Genomic DNA, 25,602 nt, shown 5'->3' on the forward strand with positions numbered 1-25,602 from the left:
TGTTTTCAAACATCTTGACTTTACAGACCTGGATCTGAAAGGCTCAAATCTGTGTTTTCGTAACTTAAGCTCCCAGTAGAAAGAGTTACTGAAGATAATGGCTCATGAAAAGTTTCTTGTGTTTCAGCCTAAACATTTAAGAGACATATTAGATTATGATGTATCAAGTAATTCCTAGAAAAACTCCAAATCACCAGCCTTAGTAGTTGTTAATTCTGAGCTCAGGTCAAGTGTAGAAACCTTCATAGTTACAAAGGTCAGTAGTAAAACCTTTTCATCATTGCTCAGAAATGGTGAGCACCTCTCTCTTTTACACACACACACACACACACACACACACACACACACACACACACACACTCACACTCTCTCTCCCCCTCCCTCTCCTCCCCCCAATCTCATTCATCTGTCAGCATGACATCACCCATTCACTGCCAGCTTTATGAACATGCCCATGCACACACACCAATCTCACAAGTCCTTATTGTTTTAAATTAATTTTATAGTTTTGCTTCTCAGAACAGTAGAGATCATGCATCAGATAGACTGCAAGGTCTTTTGATGCTCAGATTTGGCTATTTTCATCATTGATCCACTTCAAAATAAGCAGACCTCAGAGAAAAGAAACTTTAATTTTTCAGTAAACTAAAAACAACAGAAAACCAAACAGCTATAAAAATTTAATGTACACTAAAGCATCACTAACCTTATTATCTGGTTCTATGGTTGGACTCAGGTGTGTGTACTCTTCTTCCCCCGCAGCATAACTTAATACTGCATGATTCTCAGCATCAGATTCCTGGGCCTTCCCTAAAAAATGGATTTTGGAGTTCATGATAGGGGAAGAGGAAATGCTTTGGATTAGAATATACTTAATTCTTAGCACAAAAGGGCAAAGTTCTCTGCTTTGCTACAACTTACTCTTCTTTCTTTCTTTTTCTTTCTTTCTTTCTTTTTGGCGGTACTGGGGATGGAACTCAGGAGGGACATTCTACCTCTGAGCTACACCCCTAGCCCTATTTTTTATTCTTTATTTTGAAGTGGTCTCACTGAGTTGCAAAGGGCCTCACTAAGTAACTAAGGCTGTCTGCGAACCGGAATCCTCCTGTCTCAGCCTTCCTAATGCTGGGATTAAAATCATGTGCCCGGCTTTCACATTTTGCTTTTAAAAGTTCCCTTATCTTAGATGAAAGAAAAAAAAAATGTTACTGTATTTCCCCTTTAGAATACTCACAAGGCTAGGCCGGGTGTGGTGGCGCACGCTTGTAATACCCGCACTTGGGAGGCAGAGACAGGAGGATCGCGCAGGTTCGAAGCCAGCTGCGCGCACTGGCTTAGGAGACCCTGTTTCCAAATAAAAAATGTAAAAATAGGTCTGGGAGTGTAGCCCAGAGGTAGAAGGGCTTCCAGGAACCCCAGTACCACCAAAAAAAAAAAAAAAAAAAAAAAAAAAACTCATTAGGCAGCAATTTTTTTAAAACTAGAATTGTCACCACTATTTCATGAATAATGAAATATGCTGTTATCTAAATGTACCTAGAAGACTACCCCAGAGGAAAGATAAGTGAACAGGGTACTGTTGGCATGGTAATAAGAAGTAAAAAGTAAAGTAAGAGAAAGAAGCAAGATCAGAGTGATTTTGGAAGTTGAAAAATTCAATGAATAGGACCCTGGAAGTTGGAAGAGAAGTATCATCAACTTGAATACAGTTTACTGGTAATGGGGACCCACAGAGTTCCTGGAGTGGGAAGTAACATCATGAAAGCAACACCTTAAAACAGTGATCTTCCCTTGATATGCATGAGGCGCCATATCCTGTTTTTCTATAAAAGCAAAAGGTATAGAGTTACTGGTTCCACCTAAAAAAAGTTATTATGAAATCAAGGTATGCTAAGCAATGGCAGCACAAGCTGTAATCCCAGTACTTGGAAGGTTGAGGCAGGAAGATCTTGGGTTCAAAGCCAGCCTTGGCAACTTAGTGAGGCTCTCAGCAACTGAGTGAGACCCTGGTTCCAAATAAGAAATAATCAAAATCAGGCTGGGGTGTAGCTTGGAGGTAGAATGCCTCTGGGTTCAATCACCAGAACCAAAAAAAATAAAATAAAATAAAAAATAAAAAAAAATCAAGTTATGAAGCAAGCTTGCAATCCTAATACTTGGGAGGCGGAGACAGGAGGATTATGGGTTTGAGGTCAGTATATAGTAACTTAGCTAGACCTTGTTTCAAAATATAGGGCTGCAGTGTAGCTCAGAGGTAGATTCTCTCTGGGTTCAATTCCCCAAATCCAAAAAATAAAAGAGCAAGGTGTGAGGTACTGAGGACCAGCATGAAGTAGCAGGGAGGGAGGGAATAAAGAAGTAACAAAAAAACCCCAATGCCCTTTAAAACAGAAACAATCTGCCTGGTGTGGTAGTGCACCCCTGTAATCCCATGCTGAGACAGGCAAATAGCAGGCTTAAGAACCAGCAAGTGGTGAGACCCAGTTTCAAAATAAAATATAAAAAGGGCTGAGAGTATATCTCACACATAGAACGTCTGTAGGTTAAATTCAAGTACCAAAAAAAAAAAAAAAAAAAAAAGCCCCAAACAAAAAAGCCAAACCAAAACAGAAATGATCTGAATCTGGTCATGACTATGAGAAAGGGAAGAGCAACTTCTGTGACCTAGGGGCTGACCTGGCACTAGCTAGGGCTTGATATTTCCATATTAAACAACAATTTCATGAGATGCCAATGTAAGAAAAGATTTCTCTGTGATTGTGATGAATGAAGACAAAAATAAGAATTCTTGTAATCAGGTTCCATTGTAGACAAAACCATGATTATAGCCCAAGCCACAAAAATGACTGACAGTCATCCCCTCATCCTGCTTAGCGAGTAACTGCCTCTTTACCTTATTCCATCCTTCCCACCTCCTAGGTACCTTACAATAGATATCTCTGTCCACATACTCTTGTGCACAACGATTCCACTTTCATTTTATCTCTCACCTGCTTCATCACAATCCTCACCACAGACAGGCTCCTGGGGAACTTGCTGAAGACCAGCAATTGGATCATGGGCTAGAGGGCTCCCTAGGAAACTTTGTTCTCGGCTTACTGAGACCCTCATGGGGTCTCTGTCTTGAAAAGCATCTGTTTTCCCTGGGAAGAAAAGGGGGAAAAAAAAAAAAGTCAGCAGATTTCTAACTTTCCAAAGCTAGCTAAAACTTTAGGTTTGTAAAGTGTCCCTACTTATTTCAGTATTTGAGTAAAACCAGAAAAATGCCTGGAGACTCTACTAACCTTAATAGTATTGTAAGGTATACTATGCATTCATTATATATATATGGTTCAAAAATATGTCACAACAAATGTGTGGTATAAGAAATCAGGAGGGGCTTATAAGAAAGGGGAAAGTACTTAAAAGGACATAAGGGAAAAGTTAATAGAGTTCTCTAATGTTCTAGTTCTTGACCTGGTGGTGGTTACACGAATTACTTCAATTTATCTCATTTCAGTGACTTATTTCACTGGCAAATTATAGAAATAAATACCCTCTTTGTATACATCTCTGCATGATATATTTTGAAATAGATAAAAAACAACAAGCTATTTACTGTTCAGAACTCAGAAAAATCTTGGAAATTAAAGGAATAAGCTATTACAAAATGAAGGTATATACCCAGAAACTGAAAACAGGGAGAAATTTAAAACTATGTGTTTGGAACAATTAAATCTTTTGGTCTCCTGATAGCTCTGTCCCTCAATATCATCCCCAGAGAAGACAAAAAAGGCTTATTTTCTGGAGAAACAGGATCAAATACACTCTGAATTCAGAGGAATTAGGCAGAAAAAGGAGGAAAGAGTAAAAGGGGTGACAGAATGCCATGAGGAAATCAAGGGTATTAAAGTCTGCACTGTCAGCCGGGCGTGGTGGCGCATGCTTGTAATCCCAGTGCTTGAGAGGCTGAGACAGGAGGATCACACAGGGTCGAAGCCAGCCTCAGCAACTTAGTGAGGCTCTCAGCAACTTAGTGAGACCCTGTTTCCAAATAAAATAGGTCTGGGAGTATAACCCGGAGGTAGAAAGCCTCTGGATTCCACTCCCAGTACCACCAAAAAAAAAAAAAAAAAAAAAAAAAGTTTGCACTGTCAACCAAGACCTTCAAGTTTGGCTCTGTAACATCAATAGTATCCTTGTGCTCGCATTAGAGGGTCTTTCTTCGAAGAAAAAGTACTATGAATATTAAGCAAGATTCCTTGATGAAAAAGCCACATTTTCCCCCAGAAGTCCAACAGTAGATAAAGTATCACCCAGAAGACCTCTGATAACCTTTTACCACCAACTATGCAAAGTATTAGAGAGAGCCTTTAAAACATAAGACCAAGATGTTAAAAAAATACTCAAATAGAAAATCTGAATCCATTCTACATCAATGAAATAGCAACAAGATGTTATGAAAGCAGGGCAGGGAAAGAAAAAGAATAATGTTTTGAAAAATACATTTTGATAAGCAAAATAAAATTCAGAGGAAAAGTTGAAATAAAAGACTTAAGGAAACTGGGTATGAAATAAAAGACTTAAGGAAACCTATAATCCCAGTACTTGGGAGGCTGAGACAGGAGGATCACAGATTTGAAGCTAGCCTTAGCAACTTAGTGAGGTGCTGTTTCCAAATAAAAAGGAGCTGAGCGTAGTGGCACATGCTTGTAATCCCAGCCATTTGGGAGGCTCATATAGGAGGATCACAGTTCGTGGACAGACTAAGCCTTTGCAACTCAGTGAGACTCTGTTTCAAAATAAAGAATAAAGCCAGGCGTGGTGGCGCACGCTTGTAATCCCTGCACTTGAGAGGCTGAGACAGGAGGATCGCACAGGTTCAAAGCCAGCCTCAGCTACTTAGTGAGGCTCTCTGCAACTTAGTGAGACCCTGTTTCCAAATAAAATAGAAAATAGGTCTGGGAGTATAGTCCGGAGGTAGAAAGCCTCTGGGTTCTACCCCCAGCACCACAAAAAACAAACAAATAAACAAACAACAAAGAATAAAAATAGGACTGGGGATTTAGCTCGAAGGTAGAATGCCCCTGGGTTCTATCCCCAGTACTGCAAAAAAAAAAAAAAAAAAAGTAAAAAAATTAAAATAAATAAAATATAAAGGGCTGGGGTGTAGCTCAGAGGTAGAATGCCATGGGTTCAATCCCTAGCACCAAAAAAAAAAAAAAAAAAAAGTTGAATAAATTTGCCCAGAGAACAAACAAAAACAAAAGAAAAAGAAATGAACTCAGAGGAACAAAAGAATAACTTAAAGATCAATATAAATCAGAGTATTTAATCTTTTTTTAATTGTCACCCTCCAAAAGCAATCTTTAGATTTTTTCCCCCTAATTATCTTACCCTAAAACTGTTTATTGTACATAAAAAGAATAAGCTTTTATCACTTCCCCCAAAACCAATTTTCATTCTCCTGGGGGAAGAACATTCTTTTTGTGTGTGTATGTGTGGTAATGAGGATGGAACCAAGGGGCATTCTACCTGAGCTACACCCCCTGTCCTATTTTTTATTCTTTATTTTGAAACAGGGTTTCACTAAGTTGCAGAGGGGCTCACTAAGTAGCTGAGGCTGTCCGCGAACCGCAATCCTCCTGTCTCAGCCTTCCAAATACTGGGATTATCGTGGGCTACCATGCCTCCTGGCTTATTTACTTTTAAATATATATATATATATATGCATATATGCATATATATATATGCAGTACCAGGGTTGAAACCCAGGGGCATTCTACTCTGAGCTACAACTCCAGCCCAATTTTTATTCTTTATTTTGAAACAGGGTCTAGCTAAGTTGCAGAGGACCTCACTAATTAGTGGAGACTGTCCATGGACGACCCATGATCCTCCTGTCTCAGCCTCCCAAGTACATGGATTACAAGTGTGTGCCACCATGCCCAGCTAGACTTATTCTCTTAGTAGTTTGTCCTTTCCTTCCCTCCCTCCCTTCCTTCCTCCCTCCCTTCCTTCCTGGTACTGGGGATTGATTCTACCCCTGAGCTATACCCCAATCCTATTGAAACATGGTTTCACTAAGTAGTAGAGGGTCTTGTTCAGTTGCTGAGGCCAGCTTCAAACCTGCAATCCTCTTATCTCAACCTCCCAAGTACCAGAATTACAAGCATGTATCACTATGCATAGCAAGTATGTTAGTACTTCTGAAAGGAAAAAACTGATTTACCTAAACAGTATCTAAAATTTGCATCTAAAGAAATATTGCATCTTATATGGGGAAGACCAGTTTATCTCAGATTAAAAAAACTTTTGATATCTTACTCTGACATTCTTGTTCCATCTACTTCGTTTCATGTCTACTTTCTAATCTTGTGTGTGTATGTGACTGTGTGTGTGGGGGTGTTTTACTGGGAAATGGACTCAGGGGTGTTCTACCTCTAGCACTTTTTTTTAAAAAATTTGAAACAAAGTCTCACTAAGTTCTTAAAGCTGGACTTGAACTTGTGATCTTTGTGTTTTATCCTCCCAAGTACTGGGATGTGATTTTAAATTCACTAATTTTTTTGATCAAATTCATTAAAGCAGATCTTCTTTTGGGGGGGTGAATTAGCTTTGATTTTGTGGTTGTAGGAATAGAACTCAGAGATGTTCTATCTGTAAACTATACCCCTTGCCCTACTTTATTTTTTATTCTGAAATAGTTTCTTACTAAGTCACTAAGAACCTTTTTTTGTGTGTGTGGCACTGGGGGTGAACCCAGAGGCTTTCTACCTCTGGGCTATACTCTCAGACCTATTTTCTATTTATTTGGAAACAGGGGCTCACTAAGTTGCTAAGAGCCTCACTCAGTAGCTGAGGCTGGCTTCAAACCTGTGTGATCCTCCTGTCTCAGCATCCAAAGTGCAGGGATTATAAGACTGCGCCACCATGCCCAGCTCACTCAGAACCTTTTTAAGTTGTCAAGGCTGGCTTGGAACCTGCAATCCTTCTGTCTGAGTCTCCCAGGTAATGGGATTAAAGGTAAGCACCATCATATCTGGCTAGCTTTTTTTTTTTTTTTTTGGTGGTACTGGGAGTGGAACCCAGTGGCTTTTCTAACTCCGGGATATACTCCCAGACCAATTTTATAATACTTTAGTTGTAAACAGGGTCTCACTAAGTTGCTGAAAGCCTCACTAAGTAGCTGAGGCTGGCTTAGAATTTGTGCGATCCTCCTATCTCAGCTTCCCAAGCGCTGGGATTATAAGCGTGCACCACCACTCCCAGCTCTGGCTAGCTTTTTGATTATAGAAACATTGAAGTGTCATGGTGTGTTAACTATTTTGATATTTTATCTTTATTCTTTTTTTTGTATTAGGGTCTGAATTCAGGGCATTCTACCTTTGAGCTATACCCCTGACTAGTTTTACATATTTTTAATTTTCAAACAGAAATCTTCCTAAGTTGCTGTGACTGGCCTGGAACTTATGATCTTCCTGCCTCAACCTCCCAAATACCAGAATTTTACCTTCATTTCTGACATAAAGATTCAAGGAAGGAGATTGAATGTAACTCTTTTTTGTTGTTGTTGTTTTGATGGTACTGAGGTTCCTGGAAACCCTTCTACCTCCAGGCTACACTCCCAGACCTATTTTATATTTTTATTTGGAAACAGGGTCTCTTAAGCCAGTGAGGCTGGCTTTGAACCTGCACAATCCTCCTGTCTCCGCCTCCCAAGTGTGTAAGCCACCACACCCGGCTTGAATGGTACACGCACACCTGTAATTCCAGTACTTGGGAGGCTGAGACAGGAGGATTGCAAGTTTGTGGCTAGCCTCAGTAACTTAGCACGGCTCTTAGTCTTGTGAGACCATGTTTCAAAACAAAAAAGAAAATAGGCTCAAGGATGTAGAATGCCTCTGGTTGCAAGCTTTAGTATCCCCACTCAAGAAAAGCAAGAAATAATCCTGTTTTCTCACTACATCTTATGACACTTAAAATGATTTTTTCTTTTTTGGTGGTACTGGGGTTCCTGGAAACCCTTCTACCTCTGGGCTACACTTCCAGACCCATTTTTATATTTTTATTTGGAAACAGGGTCTCTTAAGCCAGTGAGGCTGGCTTCAAAACTGTGTGATCCTCCTGTCTCCGCCTCCCAAGCACAGGGATTACAAGCGTGCACCACTATACCCAGCTACTTAATATGATTTTATTAGTAGGCTTTGGAAGCTTGTGTGTGTGTGTGTGTGTGTGTGTGTGTGTGTGTGTGTGTGTGTGTGTGTGTATGTGTTACTGTTAGTGGGTATGGAACCCAGGGGCACTGTATCTCGAGCTACACCCTCAGCCCTAATTTTTTAGTCCTTTTATTTGTGAAACAGGGTCTCACTGAGTTGCAAAGGGCCTCACTAAGTAGCTGAGGCTGTCTGCGAACCATGATCCTTCGATTTCCACCTCTCAAATGCTGGGATTACAAGCATGTGCCACCACGCCTGGCTGGAAGCTTTTTTCTTTTTTAATTGTGTGTTATTTGACAAACCACAGCCATTTAGGAACTGATTAGTGCTTCAAAACGATCATGGGGAAATTCAGAACAATCATGGGGAAATTTTTTATCCTTGATCCTTATAATCCAGTGAATCATGTTTGATATGTCATAATGTCTAAAAGGGAAATAATTTTATTCTTTTACCTCTAGCTCTTTAACTTTAAGCCATCTTTTTTCAGTAAATAACACCTACATGTCAAGTTGTGGCCCTTCACTTGTCCATACTCCCCAGCACCCAATACATGACCAAATCTCAGTTCTAGTCAAAACTCGTGATCTGCCCACTTCTTTAAGTCCCTGCTACTGCTCACTTAATTCAGGCTGTCCTTTTTTTTTCTTAGATAGATGCTTAAACTCCCAGTGTCTCCCCTTTCCAGTCTTACTAAGTTGCTTCTGTCTCAGCCTTCCAAGTACTGGGATTGTAGGTATGCACCACCACTTCTAGCTTGGTACTTTAAATCAAAATATGACAGGCAAAAAGTTTAAAATATAAGTGCTGCTAAAAGTTATAACATGAAATTACAGGTTATCCTGCTCCTCCCTTCCCTTGAATCCTTTCCACTTTTATGTAGATACTTAATACTTTTGTGCCAATTAGTATAATAGGATTTTATTTCCTTTCTGTAAACTGTTTTTCCCTGATGTAAATCATCTGTTTTTCATTTTCTTAAAGTTTCTATAGAATGTCTATCTTACTTCATACTTCATTATTTATACTTCTCAATAAAAGTTTTCATGGATCCCACACTATTTTCTCTGTAGAATACCTTCTGGTTGAAAGTCAGGTGACCTTAAAAGATTGTTCTGAGTAAGAATGTTCTTCTGCTGCAGGGCTTGGTGGAGCATGCTTGTAATCCCAGAATTTGGGAGGCTGAGACAGGAGGATTGCAGTTCGAGGACAGCCTCAGCTAAGTGAGGCCTTCTGCAACTTAGTAAGACCCTGTTTCAAAATAAAGAATAAAAAATAGAGCTATGGGTGTAGCTCAGAGGTAGTATACCTCTGGGTTCCATCCCCAGTACTGCAAAAATAAATAAATAAATAAATATATATATATATATATATATATATATATATATATATATATAAAATAAATGAATAAATAAAAGACTATGACAAATTTTTAGCATCCTAAAAAAAAAAAAGTAGGACACTAACAAACTATTAAAACATCCTTTTACATTTAACAAACCATTTTTTTTAACCTGGTATAGAAGTTCTGCCACTTGCTGGTGATTCTACTTCTTGTATAACACTGAGTTCATGTTGGTTTACGTCTAATCCATATTTCACTTTGGCTACAGGTGGCTTTGAGGCTCTTCTCCCTGGTTGTTTGTCCAGATGTTCACCTATCAGGTCAAGGACAAAGTCAGGCACAATAAAAGTCTATTAACATACTATAAGCCTTTCTCTGCCAGCAAGTTTTAGGGGATGAAAGCAAAGCATAATCAGCAGAATAATTACAGTAAAATGCAACCATCTTACCACTTTGCTTGGCACTAACATCTTCTGAAAGCAGCTGAGTATCATCAGAGTTGCTCCCATCTGCATGACTAATGCGGTTCTGATCACCTCTTGCTAGGTCTTGGATATGAGGAAGCCACTCTCTGAACTGTTCTATCTTCTGCATTTTTAAGTCACTTTCAACTGTGGGCTTACTTGCCTGAAAAAATGGACAGGTGAATTTTGGAATGACACAAGTTGAAGGGTCATGTGAACAATTTCCTTAGACTTACCTCTCTCTCCTTAAACTAGAAATATACACCCAAATATACAGTTCCATCACTCAACACTATTATAATTTTTTTCTGAATTAAAAAAACTGAGGTGTTTTCAATACTGATAGGGTAATATTCCCACTGAAAAGAACCACCAGTCTTAACCCTGAAACTATGGAACTTAGCCTTCGTTGTACCTTTCAATAAGAGATTATATACCCTATGCTGCTTCTTCACTGCTTTTCTTTCTTTCTTTCTTTGTTTTTGGTGGTACTGGGGTTATTGGAAGCCCTTCTACCTCTGGGCTATACTCTCAGATCTATTTTATATTTTTTTAAAATTTGGAAACGGTCTCTTAAGCCAGGGCCGCTGGCTTTGAACCTGCGTGATCCTCTTGTCTCCGCCTCCCAAGCGCGGGGATTACAAGTGTGTGCCACCACGCCCGGCTTTTCACTGCTTTTCTTTAAATTGACCAGTAAATCACTAGGACTTAACTTCTGGACTCAGCTCGAACTTCTCCTAAACATCAAGGATTTGTGGAATTCTGTTTACATTAAATAATAAACAGAAATAGTGGTCTTTTAAAATGAAATGGATATCTACATATACAGGAAAACACTCATCTCCACATGAACAAACTACAAATCTGAAGTGAACATACTAGTCACATCAACAATTCAGATACAAGCCACAGGTCCAGCTCTCCATCAACCTAAAATCATACCAGCTCAAAACAGGCAACAACAAGTGTCACTCAAGGGAAAAGATGGCACTGATTTTGATTCAGATATAAATATCAATGAAGTGCTATCATAAAGAATAAGAGGTCTGCTGTTGCCTAAGAAAATTTTGTTAATCAGTTATTTTTACAATTTTAATCTATAGTAAGCTTAAAGCCCATTATAACATATTCCAAATAAAAACGATCTTTTGTAGTGTTTACATTTCATATCAGTTGGTTTTCAAATAATCTCATAAATATGGTAGAAGGTACATCAATTTTTGATTTCCATTGTTTAGGGCAAAAAAGTAGAGTTAATGTCAAATCACTTATTCTCAATATCTAGAAACTTAAAAGCTTACAATTGCCAGGTGTAGTGGCGCACGCTTGTAATCCCCATGCTTGGGAGGCGGAGACAGGAGGATTGCGCAGGTTCAAAGCCAGCCGCGCTGGCTTAAGAGACCCTGTTTCCAAATAAAAAAATATATAAAAAATATGTCTGGGAGTGTAGCCCGGAGGTAGAAGGGCTTCCAGGAAACCCAGTACCACCAAAAAAAAAAAAAAAAAAAAAAAGCTTACAACTAAAGTTCAATCAGGTTTAACCTTCCATTGTTTAATCCTTAGGTATTTAAGTTTAAAACATACCTGACTGTCTTTAAAGAAATCCTTCAAAGTTTCTTGATGTTTCTGGATCTGCTGCTGTAATGCTGTTTGCCTCTGTTCAAGCAATTCTTTCTGGGCTTTTTGGCTACATCGTAGAATTTCTCTTTGTAGATTCAACTGATTTTGAAAACCCAAGTTCTCTTGTTGACCTAAAATAGGCTGGGAACCACTTGAAAGCCTATCCTGAAATCTTAAAATCATAGAATCACTCGAGGGGGGAGAATCTCCTGTCTCAGATGAATACAATTCACAAACACTTTTAGATTTAGCTTCTGCAAAAGGTAACGGAATGAATGAATGTTCTATTTCCTTGGATGAAAACAAAAAGGGAGAAGCATGCTGAGCAGACTCACTTTTGTTCAACTGACTTTGTCTGTTTAAAATCCATTCTTCCTGGGGTTTATCATTAGAATACCCTACTTCCCTTTCTAAGTCCAAGTGTGCTGTCAAATTATCTTGCTGAGGCAGACTAGGCTGTGAAAAACTCAAAATCCTATCTTGTGAACTTAGGGTGTCAGTATCATGGCTTCTGGCTGGGAAAGCCTTCTGGGTTCTTTCAGAGTCTGCAGCAGGCAGTATTGCCTGGGGATATGATGAAGAGGAGCTAATTTGCTCAGATGATACCCTTTCCTCCAATTTACTTAATCTTTGCAAAAGCAGTTCTTCTTGGACTTCCTGTTCAGATCGTATGGTTTTCCTTTGTATATCTAACTGCTGTTGAAGTGCCTTTAAATCACCATGGTGAGGGTGGATAAAATGCTCAGAAGATATCTCTTCCTCAGGTTTACGTTGTCTCGGCAACACCAACTCTTTCTGAGTTTTCTCAAGAGAAGAAAATGAATTTTTCTGTACATGCAAGTGTTCCTGAAGCACAGTCAAATTATCTTGTTGAGATAAAACAGGAGGTGATAAGCCCCATAGTCTATCAGGCAATCTCTGCATCTCAGAGTGAGTCGAGGAGCTTGTACTATCACTGTTAGTTGGACAAAACTCTTGGGTTTTTTCAGATTCGGTAGGAGGCAATAAAGCAAAGGAGTGTTGTGCTTCTAGGGGTGAGGAAGAGGTACTCATCTGCTCAGAAGATGTCCCTCCCTTCCATCTACTATGTTTATGTAAAAGTATTTCTTTCTGAGCTTCCTGTCTAGATTGAAGGATGGCTTCCCTCTGTGTAGCTAACTGTTCTTGAATTGCCTTCAGATTATCTTGTTGAGGCTGGATAAGTTGTGATATCTTCAAAAGCCTATCCTGTAATTCCGGGATCTGAATATGACTTGAAGGAATTTTACTATCGCTCTCTGTTGAAAGAAGTTCCTGGGTTGTACTAGAGTCAGCAGAAGGTAATGAAGTAAATGAAAGTTGTCCTAATTGGGGTATGAATGAAGACAAACCAGTTTGTTGAGATGTACTGTCTTGGAGTTTCTGGCTTAAATCAAAGTCCTCTTTCTCTGTGTTTAGCCACTCTTGGTGTTCATTCAAATTATCTTGTGGAGGTAGTGTCTGCTGTGAAAATCTCAAAAGTCCTTCCTGCAAACCTGGAATCTTAGAATGGCTGAAGGGAACTGTACTGTCACTCTTACTTGACATTAAGTCCTGAAATCTTTCAGATTCAGCTACCTGCGATAAAGAGGTACCAGTCTGTTCAGAAGTACTTCTTTTCTCCAATTCACTTTGTGTGTATCCAGGTTCCTGAGTTTCTTGACTAGCACCAAGTATTACCCTCTGTATGTGTGACTGTCCCTGCACTGTCAAGTTTTCTTGCTTCGGCAGGCCATGGGGTGAAAAAGTAAGAGACTTATCCTGAAATGTTGGGATTATGGAGGGAATTGTATTTGTTTCCTCAGATAAATAAAGTTTCTGAAAGTTCTTAGGCGCAGCTTTTCCCAAGGCTTGCAAAGTGTTTGAATGTTGAGAGAATGACACTTGAGTGCCATGTCTAGGCTGAAGAGTATCTTTCTGTGTAGTCAAATGTTTTTGGAGTAATGTTGAACTATCGTGTAAAAACTTCATAGATCCATCCTGAGACCTGAAGGTTTCAGACTGGGTTGAGAGAGGCCCCGTGTCACTCGTAGATAATTGCTGCTCCTGAAGTTTTCCAGGTTGTCTATCACCAAAAGGTAGTAAAGTAAATGTATGCTGAGTTATCTGATGTGGCAGAGAAGAGGGCTGAGCCTGTTCAGAAAGTACTCTTCCATCCAATTCATTCTGTTTCTGTACAATTAAGACTTCTTGGGCTTCTCGCCTAGCCTGAAGACTATCTCTCTGAATATTCAACTGTTCTTGGAGAAAATTAAAATTACTCTGCTGTGGTAAGACAGGTTGTGAAGAACTCAAAGGTCTATCTGGCAGTTGTGGGATCATAGAATCACTTGAAGAAACTGCAGTCGCATTCTTGGATGGAAAAGATTCCTGGATTCTTAATTCAGTTTTGGCCGAAGGTGGTGAAATAAATGAATCTGGAGCTCTCACTGGGAGAAATACAGAGAGGCCAGTCTGCTCTTTCAGTTCTTTCTGTCTGTTCCAAAGCAGTTGTTTCTGGGCTTCCTGTCTTGCCTGAAGAACTTCCTTCTGTAATTCTAGCTGTTCTTGGAGAGCTTTCAAATTACCTTGCTGGGCTGTGATAGTCTCTGAGGATGGCAAAGGTCCACCATGCATCTGGTGATATATAGAATGGTACATGGAAACTGCATTTTTGCTCACAGTTGAAAAGGGTTCCTGAATTTTTCCAGATTCAACTTTAAAAGGAAGCATAGTAAAAGAACGCTGAGGTACCAGTGGTTGAAATGAAGCCGGTTCAGTTAGCTTAGAAGATATATTTTCACTGTTTTCTGATAGTATTTGCTGGGAATCTAAAGCTTGAAAAGTTGTTGCCCTCAGTGTTTCCGGTATTTTTCCAGCATCTTGTAATATTAGCGGCGGCCTATCATGTGATAAAGGCTTTAAAAGTATGTGAGAATCTTTAGGGACTGATTTATAGTGGCTTTGTTGTGTTTCAGTCTGGAAGAACTGCTTTAGATGTTCTTGTGATTCCAAAGACTGCTTGGCTAAAACATCTGAAGTCATTAATGCTTCTGTTGTTTCAACCTGTCTTTGTGGAAAATGACTTAGTCTTGGTACCTGAATATGATCTTGTTCTAATTTGGAGATCTGTATGGATTGCATGTGTTGATATTTGTTAGGACTCAACTTGAGTCTTTGACTTTGATCCCAATGCTCTGAGAGAGTGGCAGATTTTTCAAATTCCCGTGGTACTGATATAATAGAATCAGATATCAAGGATGTAGCTGATGCAGATGGATACCTTCCTTTTAATATAGTTTGATATTCAAGTAATCGTTTCCTGGCTGTTTCAACAGTTTGCCTATGTAACCTACCAAAAGCAAACACAAAAAAGAAATTATCAGGTATTTTTCTTTTTTCTTTCTTTTTGTGGTACTGGGGATGGTTCCTGGGGATTTTCTACCTCCAGGTTACATTTCCAGACCTACTTTATATTTTATATGGGAAGAGGGTCTCACTAAGTTGCTGAGAGCCTCACTAAGTAGCTGAGGCTAGTGATCCTCTTGTCTAAGCCTCTCAAGTACTGGGATTGCAAGTGTGTGTCACCACATTAAGCTAGAAATTATTAGTTTTAATAGAAAAAATGTCCCATATTCTCAAATGTTTATATATTGAATTTAAAAAAGCAATCTACTATTTGCCACAGTAATGGTGAAAAAGCAACAACACTCATGTTGCCTTTGAGAAATTTACAAGCCAAGTTTCAAGGGAATCTGAATTATATCCTCCTATAAACCAAATAAATCCTGAAGATGTAGCACACTATCATACAGAAATTAAAAGATAGCAAATACCTGTTTTGTTGTAAAAGCTGTTGTTGATAGTTATGAATCATCTGTCTGTGACTATCTTCATCAGAAATTACAGTGCATGGTACTGGAGCAGTGCGAACCTAAAAAAAGACAAAGCTACTAATTAAAAGGTAAATTTAGAAATAAGTGCTAAAATACTTTATATAAAGTCCTAATTTTTTCTTTTCTTTTTTTTTTTTTTAGTGGTACCAGGGATTGAACTCAGAGGCATTTTACCTCCGAGCTCTATCCCCAGCCCTGTTTTTTATTCTTTATTTTGAAATAGAGTCTCACTAAGTTATGAAGGACCTCTCTAGCAAAGGCTGGCCTTGAACCTTTGAACCTCCTGTCTTGGGCTTCCAAGTACCAAGATTACAAGAGTGCACCATCATGCCCAGCTTTAAAGTTCTATAATTTAAATAGCTTTATTTTTTTTTTAAACACTGATACTTTTTTTCTTTGGTGGTACTGGGGTTGGAACCCAGGGACTTTCTACCTCCAGGCTATACTCCCAGACCTATTTTATATTTTATTTGGAAACAGTGTCTCACTAAGTTGCTGAGAGCCTCACTGAATAGCTGAGGCTGGCTTCTAATATCTGTGCGACCCTCCTGTCTCAGCCTTCCAAGCATGGGGATTACAAGCCTGCACCACCACTCCCAGCAAAATATTGATACTTTTTAAATTAAAAATGAAACCAGGCGTGGTGGAGCACACTTTTAATTCCAATACTTGGGAGGCTGAGACAAGAGGATCACAGGTTCAGAGCCAGCCTTGGCAACTCAGACCCTCAGCAATTTAGTGAGACCCTGTTTCCAAATAAAAAATAAAAAATCAAGCTGGTAGTGAGACCCTATTTCCAAATAAAAAATAAAAATTCAAGCTGGGGGTGTAGTTTAGATGTAGAATGCCTTTGGGTTCCATCCCTAGTGCCCCCCGCCCCCAACACACAATTAGATATGAAGCAACCATTCTTTTGCAGTATCAAGTTCAAAAGCTCAATGTAGCTGGGCGTTGGTGGCACACGCTTATAATCCCAGCACTTGGGAGGCTGAGACAGGAGGATCGCACAGGTTCAAAGCCAGCCTCAGCTACTTAGTGAGGCTCTCAGCAACTTAGTGAGACCCTGTTTCCAAATAAAGCATAAAAAAAGGTCTGGGAGTATAGCCCAGAGGTAGAAAAGCCCCTGGGTTCTACCCCCAGTATCACAAAAAAAGCTCAATGTACATATTACGTACAAATCACTATCAAGAAGAAAACCATTAGGTTGGTATACACTTACTTTGATATATTTATTATTAAATGCCAAAAAAATTAGGAAGGCATTTTAGTTTTCTGAATGCTGTGATTGCTAATGTTTTCAACATTATTTCCCAATGACTTATGTAAGAATGAGATTTCCTGCATCCTACCCCAGTCCAATGAACTTTTTTTCTTTTTTCTTCTTCCAGCTTAGCTCTGAAGCAATCAGTTTCTAATCTTAACTTCTGTTGTTCAATTTGCTCAAGTAATTCCAACTGCTTTTGCTTCTGCTCTTCAATTTCCATTATCTAGGTAATAAAAATACTATTGATCTATTAACAACAAACTCATACCAAAGAAAAGTTAAGGAATAAGAAACAGGTCTCACCACCAATAGGTCTCTTCTAGTACTCATTATCCATGAAGGAAGTAGCATTTTATCTATATTATTGACACTGCCAAAAGGAGGGTAGGAGTGAGAGACAGGAAAAAAGAGAAAGAGAATAAAGTGGCAGAGGGAAAAGAAAAATAAATGCATTAACTATTCCTGTTTTCTGGAAGCACAAGGAACTCTTGATCACCACCCTAAAGAACCAATCCCAGAGAAGCAGCAAATGGCGCACAGCCAAATTCTACCTTCACATCTTTAATTTTACATTGCCCCCAGTATAAATAATGCCTAAAGAAATTAAATGCTGAAGACCCCAGAAAACTTTCTTAGGGACACTATGAAGAAAGCAGTTTCTTAGAAGCCAAAGGACTACTTTGTTTTATGGCTTGGCAGATGCAGCATCTAGCACAGTCCCTGACACATAGAAATGCTTAGTGAATAAGTGGAGAAGGAACATATGTGTAGATCCATAAAAAGGAGTACTGCTAGGTCAGGCATGGGGGTGCACACCTGTAATCCCAGTACTTGGGAGGCCGAGACAGGAGGATTGTAGGTTCAAGGCTAGCCTCAGCAACTTAGTGAGACCGTTCCAAAACAAAACAAAACAAAACAAACAAACAAAAAAAATGGGTATAACTCAGAGGATAGAATGTCCCTGGTTCCGTCCCCCAAAAATCTGTTTGCAAAACAAAAAAATGTCTAGACCTGACACTTCATTCCTAAGCAGGCAACAGTGGCTATGGTTGAGTTACTCTCAACTTCCTTACTTTTCTTTTCTCTAGTGCCGTTGAATTGACACCATCGTCAATACAATAGCACATTTAAAATTGTACTGCTAATAAGCATCACTAGCCACATGACTATTTAATTTTCCAGGATCCAAACTAAAATTTAAAGTTCAGGACTTTACCTGCAGTAGCCACATTTTTAGCACTCACAGCTTGTGTGGCTAGCAGCTATGTACTGAACAGATACAAAACACTTCCACCAGCCTAGAAAGTCCTACTGGACAATTCTGTTTTAGAATAGATTAGAAAACACAAAATACTAGCTCATAGAACTCTCGTTCCCCAGCTGTATTATTGAAAAAACCAGCTTAGTAATGATTAGCTTCCTTCAAAGTATGCAAAAAACTATTAAAAGTAGAGGAGAAGCCGGGCATGGTGGCTCATGCTTGTAATCCCAGCATTTGGGAGGCTGAGACAGGAGGATTGCAGTTCATAGACAGCCTCAGCTATGACTTAGTGAGGCTCTTTGCAACTCAGTGAGACCCTCTTTCAAAATAAAGAATTAAAAATAGGGCTGCGAGTGTAGCTTGGAAGTAAAATGCCCCTGGGTTCCATGCCAAGTTGCAAAAAAAAAAAAAAAAAAAAAAAAAAGTGGAGGGGAGCTGGACATGGTGGGAGGATGAAACAGGATTGCAGGTTTGAGGCCAGCTTCAGCAACTTAGCGAGACCCTGTTTCTAAGTCAAATATAAATAGATGTGGGGTGTACCTTGGAGGGAGAATGTTCCTGGGTTCAAACCCCACTCTTCCTGCCCCTCAAAAAATAGAAGAGAAGACAAGTACAGTGGTGTATGCCTGTAATTCCTGTACTTGAAAGGCTGAGACAGAAAGATTGCAAGTTTGAGGTTAAGCTTTAGCAACTCACTGAGAATTAAAGTTAAGGAGCTAAATTTAAAAACTTTAGCTGGGCAGAATGGCACACACCTATAATTCCATAACTTGGGAGGCTGAGACAGGAGAATACAGATTTTAGGCTAGTAACTTAGCAAGATCCTGTCTCAAAATAAAAAATAAAATAGGATTTGGGGTGTAGTTCAGAGTTAGAATCCAGCCCAATCTCCACCCAGTTCAATTCCCAGTAACACAAAAAATAAAAACATAAAAAATATCTAAAATATTACTTTTTAGAGCTGGGCGTGGTGGCGCATGCTCGTAATCCCAGCATTTGCGGAGGCTGAAACAGGAGGATCGCGGTTCGAAGACAGCCTCAGCTCCTTAGTGAGGCACTTTGCAACTCAGTGAGATCCTGTTTAAAAAAGAATAAAAAATAGGGCTGGGGCTGTAGCTCAAAGCCCCTGGGTTCCCCGGTACCGCAAAAAAAAAAAAAAAAAAAAAAAAAAAAAAAAAAAAAAAATCTATTTTTCTAAAGTCTTTTAGGGTTAAAAAGTCCAGCTGAGTATCTAATAGTATGACAAAGACTCATTATATTAAGACACATTTATTGAGCATTTATTTTGTATCAGAAATTATGTAGAATAAATTGAATTTTTAAAAGAAGATAATTTCTGCCTTTATAAAAAAAACCTTATAAAATTTATAGAGAAAGCTGGGAGTGGTGACGCATGCTTGTAATCCCAGCGCTTGGGAGGCTGAGAAAGGAGGATCATGCAGGTTCGAAGTCAGCCTCAGCTGGCTTAAGAGACCCTGTTTCCAAATTAAAAAAATATAAAATGGGTCTGAGAGTATAGCCCAGAGGTAGAAGGCCCCTGGGTTCCATACCCACTACCACCAAAACAAAACAAAACAAAACAAAACAAAAAACAACCATGTCACAGGAGCCAAACAAAATTGTAATACCTAGAAGAATAAAGGCATCTTTTAAAAGGAAAAATTTAAATTACCTGTTTCTGCCTTGCTGACATTCTAACTCTGAGTGCTTCCTCTTGAGGATGAAGTAGAACTGAACTCTGAGCTAGAGTTGTGGCAGGTGGAGTATCACTTATTTCTATGACAAACAAAAATCAGTCTCAACAATTTAAAATTTTGACCACACTATAATGCCCTTCAACTCATTATTATATACTTCTACTAAGATGTGAAGAATCAAATAAGTTTAATCTAGAATGTGATAAGGAGAAATACCTTGCTCTTTTCCTGAATCTGTTTGGCAGGAAGGTGGGATATCTTCACTAGTAAGTAGTCCAGACTCAATTGTCAGTGTATCAGTCTCAGCAACTGTAATATGTAATGTCACTGTTATTATGACCATATTATTACTGTCAAGTTTAAAAGGATCAAACTAACAAAAATCTGCAAGATTAACATTCAATCTTGATCCACAAGAATATCTTACTTAGTTAAGATCGAGCTACCTTGTTGATAATATTATGCATCAAACCCAACCCTGACATAACAAGACCAACGGAAGACTAAAATTGTGAAAAGGAAAAAAATGAAACACCAAGTAAGAAGGTACAGCATCACGGTTTATGAACCCAATGGAAAAGCATAAAAGAAGCAGAATAAACAAGATTCAAAGTTTAAAAAGAGAAGCTAAAGAAATGCCAATGTTTCTTTTTTTTTTTTGGTATTGGGAATTGAAATCAAAGGCATTCTACCTTCAAGCTACACCTCCAGCCCGATATTATTTCTTATTTGGAGACATGGTCATACAAGGTTGCTGAGAACCTCACTAACAAATGTGAGCCTACAATCTTCTTGTCTCAGTTTCCCAAGTACTGGAATTATAAGTGTGCACTACCGTGCCCGTCCAATGCGTCTTTGATGTATCTAGATACCAGGATTTTTATTATTTGTGAAATTGGAGCAGAAGAAATGTAAAGGAATTCCCTCTCATCCACCAATCAGGGTAGCGAGATCCTCAACATGTAGCACTCTTCGATTTACTCACTTTTTCACTCTGTACCTAAACATGCACTATATCCTGGAAATATGTTCAACAGGCATTGAGGAGGTTTTACTGGGTGAGTTAGGGGGTGGGAATGTCATGCAATTATTCCAGAAAAAAAAATATATAACTAGAAACTATGGTAGGTACTATTTAAGAAAAGTGAAGGGTTATACAAAAATACTATTGAAGAAAGTGAGGGAGTGAGCCATGGGAATATCCAAGAAAATTCTGTCCAAAAGGATGAGCAACTGCAAAGACCAAATGAGTCATATATTTGATCTATTTGAGGACTAGTGAGGAAGCTGGTGTCTACGGTACAGTGGCTGGGGAGAGTGGTATGGTAGAAAATAAACTCAGAGATGATAAGGGTAGGAGGTGTGTGTGTGTGTATGTGTGTGATTCAAGGCATTGCAGTCCCTCAAAGAGTAAGAGTAGGAGAGGGGTGTGTGTGTGTGTGTGTGTTTGTGTGTGTGTGTGTGTGTGTGTTTCAAGGCTTTGTAGTCACCTGAAAGGCCTCACTCAGAAGGATCATCTGTGAATAAATTCCAGCCAGGAGGTGCAAAAGCTGAAGATTGCCAATGACTACAATGATCTATGCTAGAAAACAAATGATTAAACTAGGAGGGTAGGTGGCAAGAAATTATTGGGCTTTGGACGTACTTTGAAGGTAGGACTGACCAAATTTGTTGATGGTTTAGATGTTAGACTTTTAAAGAAAGGAACTAAAATGACTAAATTTTCTGGTGTCAGCAAAGGAATTAAGTTATTGCCACAAATGTAGAAGACTGTAAGAAAAGCAGGTGTAGGAGTTCAGGTTTAGACAAATTTGAAATGTTATTAATATACAAGGAAGATGTCAAATAGATACTTATATAAATTAAATTCAAAGGAAAGGCTAAGCCTAGGAATATATGCTTTGGATGACATCAGTATATATAGATAATAAAATATGACACAGGATACTAACTATGAATTTTTTTTTTTTTTTTGATACTGGGGATTGAACATAAGGCTTCATACAAACTAGGCAAACACTCTACCAATGAGCTACATCACTAGCCCTCTTTAAAATTTTATTATGAAGCATGGTGACACATGCCTATAATACTAGTACTTGGGACTCTGAGACAGGAGGATCATTGTTCGAGACCACTCTCAACAACTTAGAGAAGCCCTTAGCAAATAGGTGAGACCCTATTTCAAAATAAAAAATAAATAAACAAGCCGGGCGTGGTGGCACATGCTTGTAATCCCAGCATTTGGGAGGCTGAGACCTGGAGGATCACGGTTCGTGGACAGCCTCAACTACTTAGTGAGGCCCTCTGTAACTCAGTGAGACCCGGTTTCAAAATAAAGAATAAAAAATAGGGCAGGGGGTGTAGCTTGGAGGTCAAATGCCCCTGGGTTCCGTCCCCAGACCCACACACACACAAAAAAGAAACAAAAAATAAACAAATAGGGCTGGGGTCTATTTGTTCAGAGGTAGAATATCCCCAAGTTCAATCCCCAGTACCAATAAATAAATACACATTAAAAAATTATACCGAGATAGGATTTCACTAAGTTGCTCAGGTTGTCCTCAAACTTGTGAACTTCGTGTCTTAGAGAGTTTGATACAAAAAAAAAAAAAAAAAAAAAAAAGATTTGAGGGAAGAGCTCTGGGGGTAACGGCTAGTAGTTGTGGAAATGTAGATAAAAGGAAACCACGAAAAGAGGAACCAATGCGGTAGGGAAACCAGAGAAGGCAGTGTCAAGAAGACAAATGAAGAATGTATTCAAGGCTTCCTGTTGTACTTAGTATAAAATCTAACACTGAGCTGGACATGGTGGCACACACTTGTAATCCCAGTACTTGGGAGGCTAAGACAGGAGGATGGTAGACTTGTGGTCAACCTCAGGAACGTGTGAGGCGATCTTCAACTTATTAAGACCCAGTACTTGGGAGGCTGAGACAGGAGGATCACTGGTTCAAGACCAGCCTCAGCTACTTAATGAAGCCCTCCGCAACTCAGTGAGACCCTGTTTCAAAATAAAGAATAAAAAGTAGAGCTGGGATGTAGCTCAGAGGTAGAATACTTCTGGGTTCAACCCCCAGTACAGCAAAAAAAAAAAAAAAAAAAAAAAAAAAAAAAAAAAAAAGTAGAGCTGAGAATGTCCCTGAACCATGATCCTCCTATTTCTCAGCTTCTCAAATGCTGGGATTACAAGCTTAAGCCACCACACCTGGCTGTTCCTTTCTTTTGATTGACAAGTTTTTCCTATAAAAATAAATATTTGAGTGAAGAGCTTACTAGAAGTATCAAAAAACCATAAAAGACAGACTAAATGTCTTAATAATAGGGAATTGTTAATTTTGGTTCACCAATTAAAATTGCAATAGTATATTTATAAATAGTACTTTTTTTTTGGTGGTACTGGGTGTAGAACTCAGAGCCTTTCTACCTCTGGGCTATACTCCCATACCCATTTTATATTTTATTTGGAAACAGGGTGTCACTAAGTTGCTGAGAGCCTCACTAAGTAGCTGAGGCTGGCTTCGAACCTGCAGGATCCTCCTGTCTCCGCCTCCCAAGCGCGGGGATTACAAACGTGTGCCACCATGCCCGGCTATAAATTCCCCACGCTTGGGAGGTGGAGACAGGAGGATCGTGCAGGTTCGAAGCCAGCCGCATTGGCTTAAGAGACCCTGTTTCCAAATAAAAATATAAAATAGGTCTGGGAGTGTAGCCCGAATGGAGAAGGGCTTCCAGGAACCCCAGTACCACCAAAATAAATAAGTCAACTAGAGAGAATTACCTTGTTCCTGCTCAGAGAATAATGGTCTTTCTTCACTGGAAATTGTTCCCGATTCAACAGTTGGTGATTTACTCTCAATTTCACTAACAGTTGTAATATTTTCACTTTCATCCTCAGACATGGATTTAATTGTCCAGAGAGATTTTTGGCTTCGAATCCTATTTAACAATTTTTTAAAAAGAATTTTTGAAGGAAGCTGTTGGGTCTTCACTGCCAAGGGAACTAAAAGAAAAACAAAAGAACTTAGTACCTGTCATATGCCAGAGAAGTTGCTCTATCTTTATATTCAGTTACTACTATAGTCACTAGAAAACAAAATCACAACTTCATTTTTCAAATGTCTACATTTAGTGGCATATACAACAAAGCTGTTTTAGCCCAATCATAATTTTATAACCAGAAACAATTTTTTAACTTAAAGAGGGGTGCAAAAATTGAACTAATTTTCAACAATATGCATGTAACACAAATTTCATGCCAAAAATTTAGCAGGATGCTAAACGATGACAGACTGCATGTCTCCTAATTAATTTGTGGGTAAGAATACTACTCAAATTATGTGCTATAAGGCTCTGTACTCTACAGAATGATCCCAAACATGATTCTGTAATTCTTAACAGGCTACAGAGGAGAACGTTATAACCTTATAAGCAAATCAATGGCTTCCAAAGTATTCCTGGTACTATCTGAGAAAAATTCCTTCCACTTGGCTTCATAAAGAGATTCCCTCAATTATGTACAAACCAAGTAGTTCTTCACACATAGACTGATGGTACAATTCTAGAGCTCAGCACCAAACTGGTAATTTTCAATGAGAAGGAAACTGTGATGCAAATATATAGTTCTCTGGTTTCAAAATAGAATAAAATTTAAGAATATCCAGAGGTTGAAGTCGGACCTACATTTAAAAATTTTTCCACATTATCTAGAAGGTCTTTCATGCCTCTACCAAGTCAATGCTCCTTGATAACCATTATTCTACCCTCAAAGCCACAGATTAGTTTGTTTTGTTTAACTTCATATAAACATAGAATCATATACTTAGGTAATCTTCTTTGGTTTCCTTTAATTATTAGTCTATGATCCACTCATTAAAAAAAATAGATTGGTTGCCAAAATTTAAAAATAAGAATGTAATAAACAATGGGATTCCTAGTTTGTTTTTAAGAGACAAGGTCTCAAGCAAGGTGTGGTGGAATACAACCTGTAAGCCCAGTACTTAGAAGGCTAAGACAGTAGGATCACAGGTTCCAGCACTGCCTCAGCAATGTAGCAATACTTTTAGTAACCTAGTAACAACCTGTTTCCAAACAAAAAATAAAAAGGAGGTATAGCTTGAAGGTAGAATACCCCTAGATTCAATCCCCAGTACAATTAATGAATGAATAAACAGACAGGGTCTCATTGCATTGCCCAGGATGGCAAATGTATAGCATTACTTTTTTCTGTGAAATATTGTAATATTCAGCCCAGAAAGTATTCTTACCATCTGTTTCACTAGAACATATCATTTCAGCTTCTTTCACTTGATGGTTCACAGTTTCACCTGTGCTCTCTTGTTCCATTGAAAGGTCCAATTCTTCATCTTGGATCTGATCAGTCACAGCAGGCAAAGGCTCTGGTTCAAGGTGCAAAATCAGGTTTCCTTTCACCTCTTTCAATAAAGAAATATAGAAACATGTTTCCATTCCAACATGACTAAAAAGAATTTGGTCATAAATGAAGTTCTCTTTCAAACTGAGAACTGATTTCAAAATATAAACTGCTAGCTGGGCATGTTGGCACATGCCTAAAATCCCAGTACTTGGAGCTGAGAAAGGAGGATCACAGGTTCTAGACCAGTCTTGGCAACTTAGTGAGACTCTAAGCAACCTACAGGAACCCTATTTCAAAACAAAAAATAATAAGGGCTGAGCAGCTGGCCGGGTGTGGTAGCACATGCTTGTAATCCCAGCATTCAGGAGGCTGAGACAAGAGGATCGCAGTTCAAGCACAGCCTCAGCTACTTAGTGAGGCCCTTTGCAACTCAGTGAGACCGTATTTCAAAATAAAGAATAAAAAAATACACTGGGCGTGGTG

The 25,602-nt window shown here is 38.9% G+C and overlaps 1 protein-coding gene across 1 annotated transcript in view; it reads right to left on the reverse strand.

Annotated features, from left to right (window-relative positions):
• CEP295 (centrosomal protein 295) overlaps window positions 1-25,602 on the reverse strand; it is a gene marked incomplete at both ends in the record, with an annotated part of 49,204 nt that overhangs the window by 7,523 nt on the left and 16,079 nt on the right. Inside the window, 12 exons of the mRNA XM_080689071.1 lie at window positions 29-128; window positions 707-810; window positions 2,991-3,143; window positions 9,713-9,856; window positions 9,993-10,170; window positions 11,592-14,976; window positions 15,461-15,558; window positions 16,870-17,007; window positions 19,718-19,821; window positions 19,959-20,051; window positions 23,524-23,745; window positions 25,010-25,177. Of these exons, the coding sequence (XP_080545197.1) occupies window positions 29-128; window positions 707-810; window positions 2,991-3,143; window positions 9,713-9,856; window positions 9,993-10,170; window positions 11,592-14,976; window positions 15,461-15,558; window positions 16,870-17,007; window positions 19,718-19,821; window positions 19,959-20,051; window positions 23,524-23,745; window positions 25,010-25,177 (4,887 nt within the window). The remainder of the gene's footprint in view (window positions 1-28; window positions 129-706; window positions 811-2,990; window positions 3,144-9,712; window positions 9,857-9,992; window positions 10,171-11,591; window positions 14,977-15,460; window positions 15,559-16,869; window positions 17,008-19,717; window positions 19,822-19,958; window positions 20,052-23,523; window positions 23,746-25,009; window positions 25,178-25,602) is intronic.

Source organism: Muscardinus avellanarius, assembly GCF_963383645.1.
Source record: "Muscardinus avellanarius genome assembly, chromosome: 1".
NCBI lineage: Eukaryota > Metazoa > Chordata > Mammalia > Rodentia > Gliridae > Muscardinus > Muscardinus avellanarius.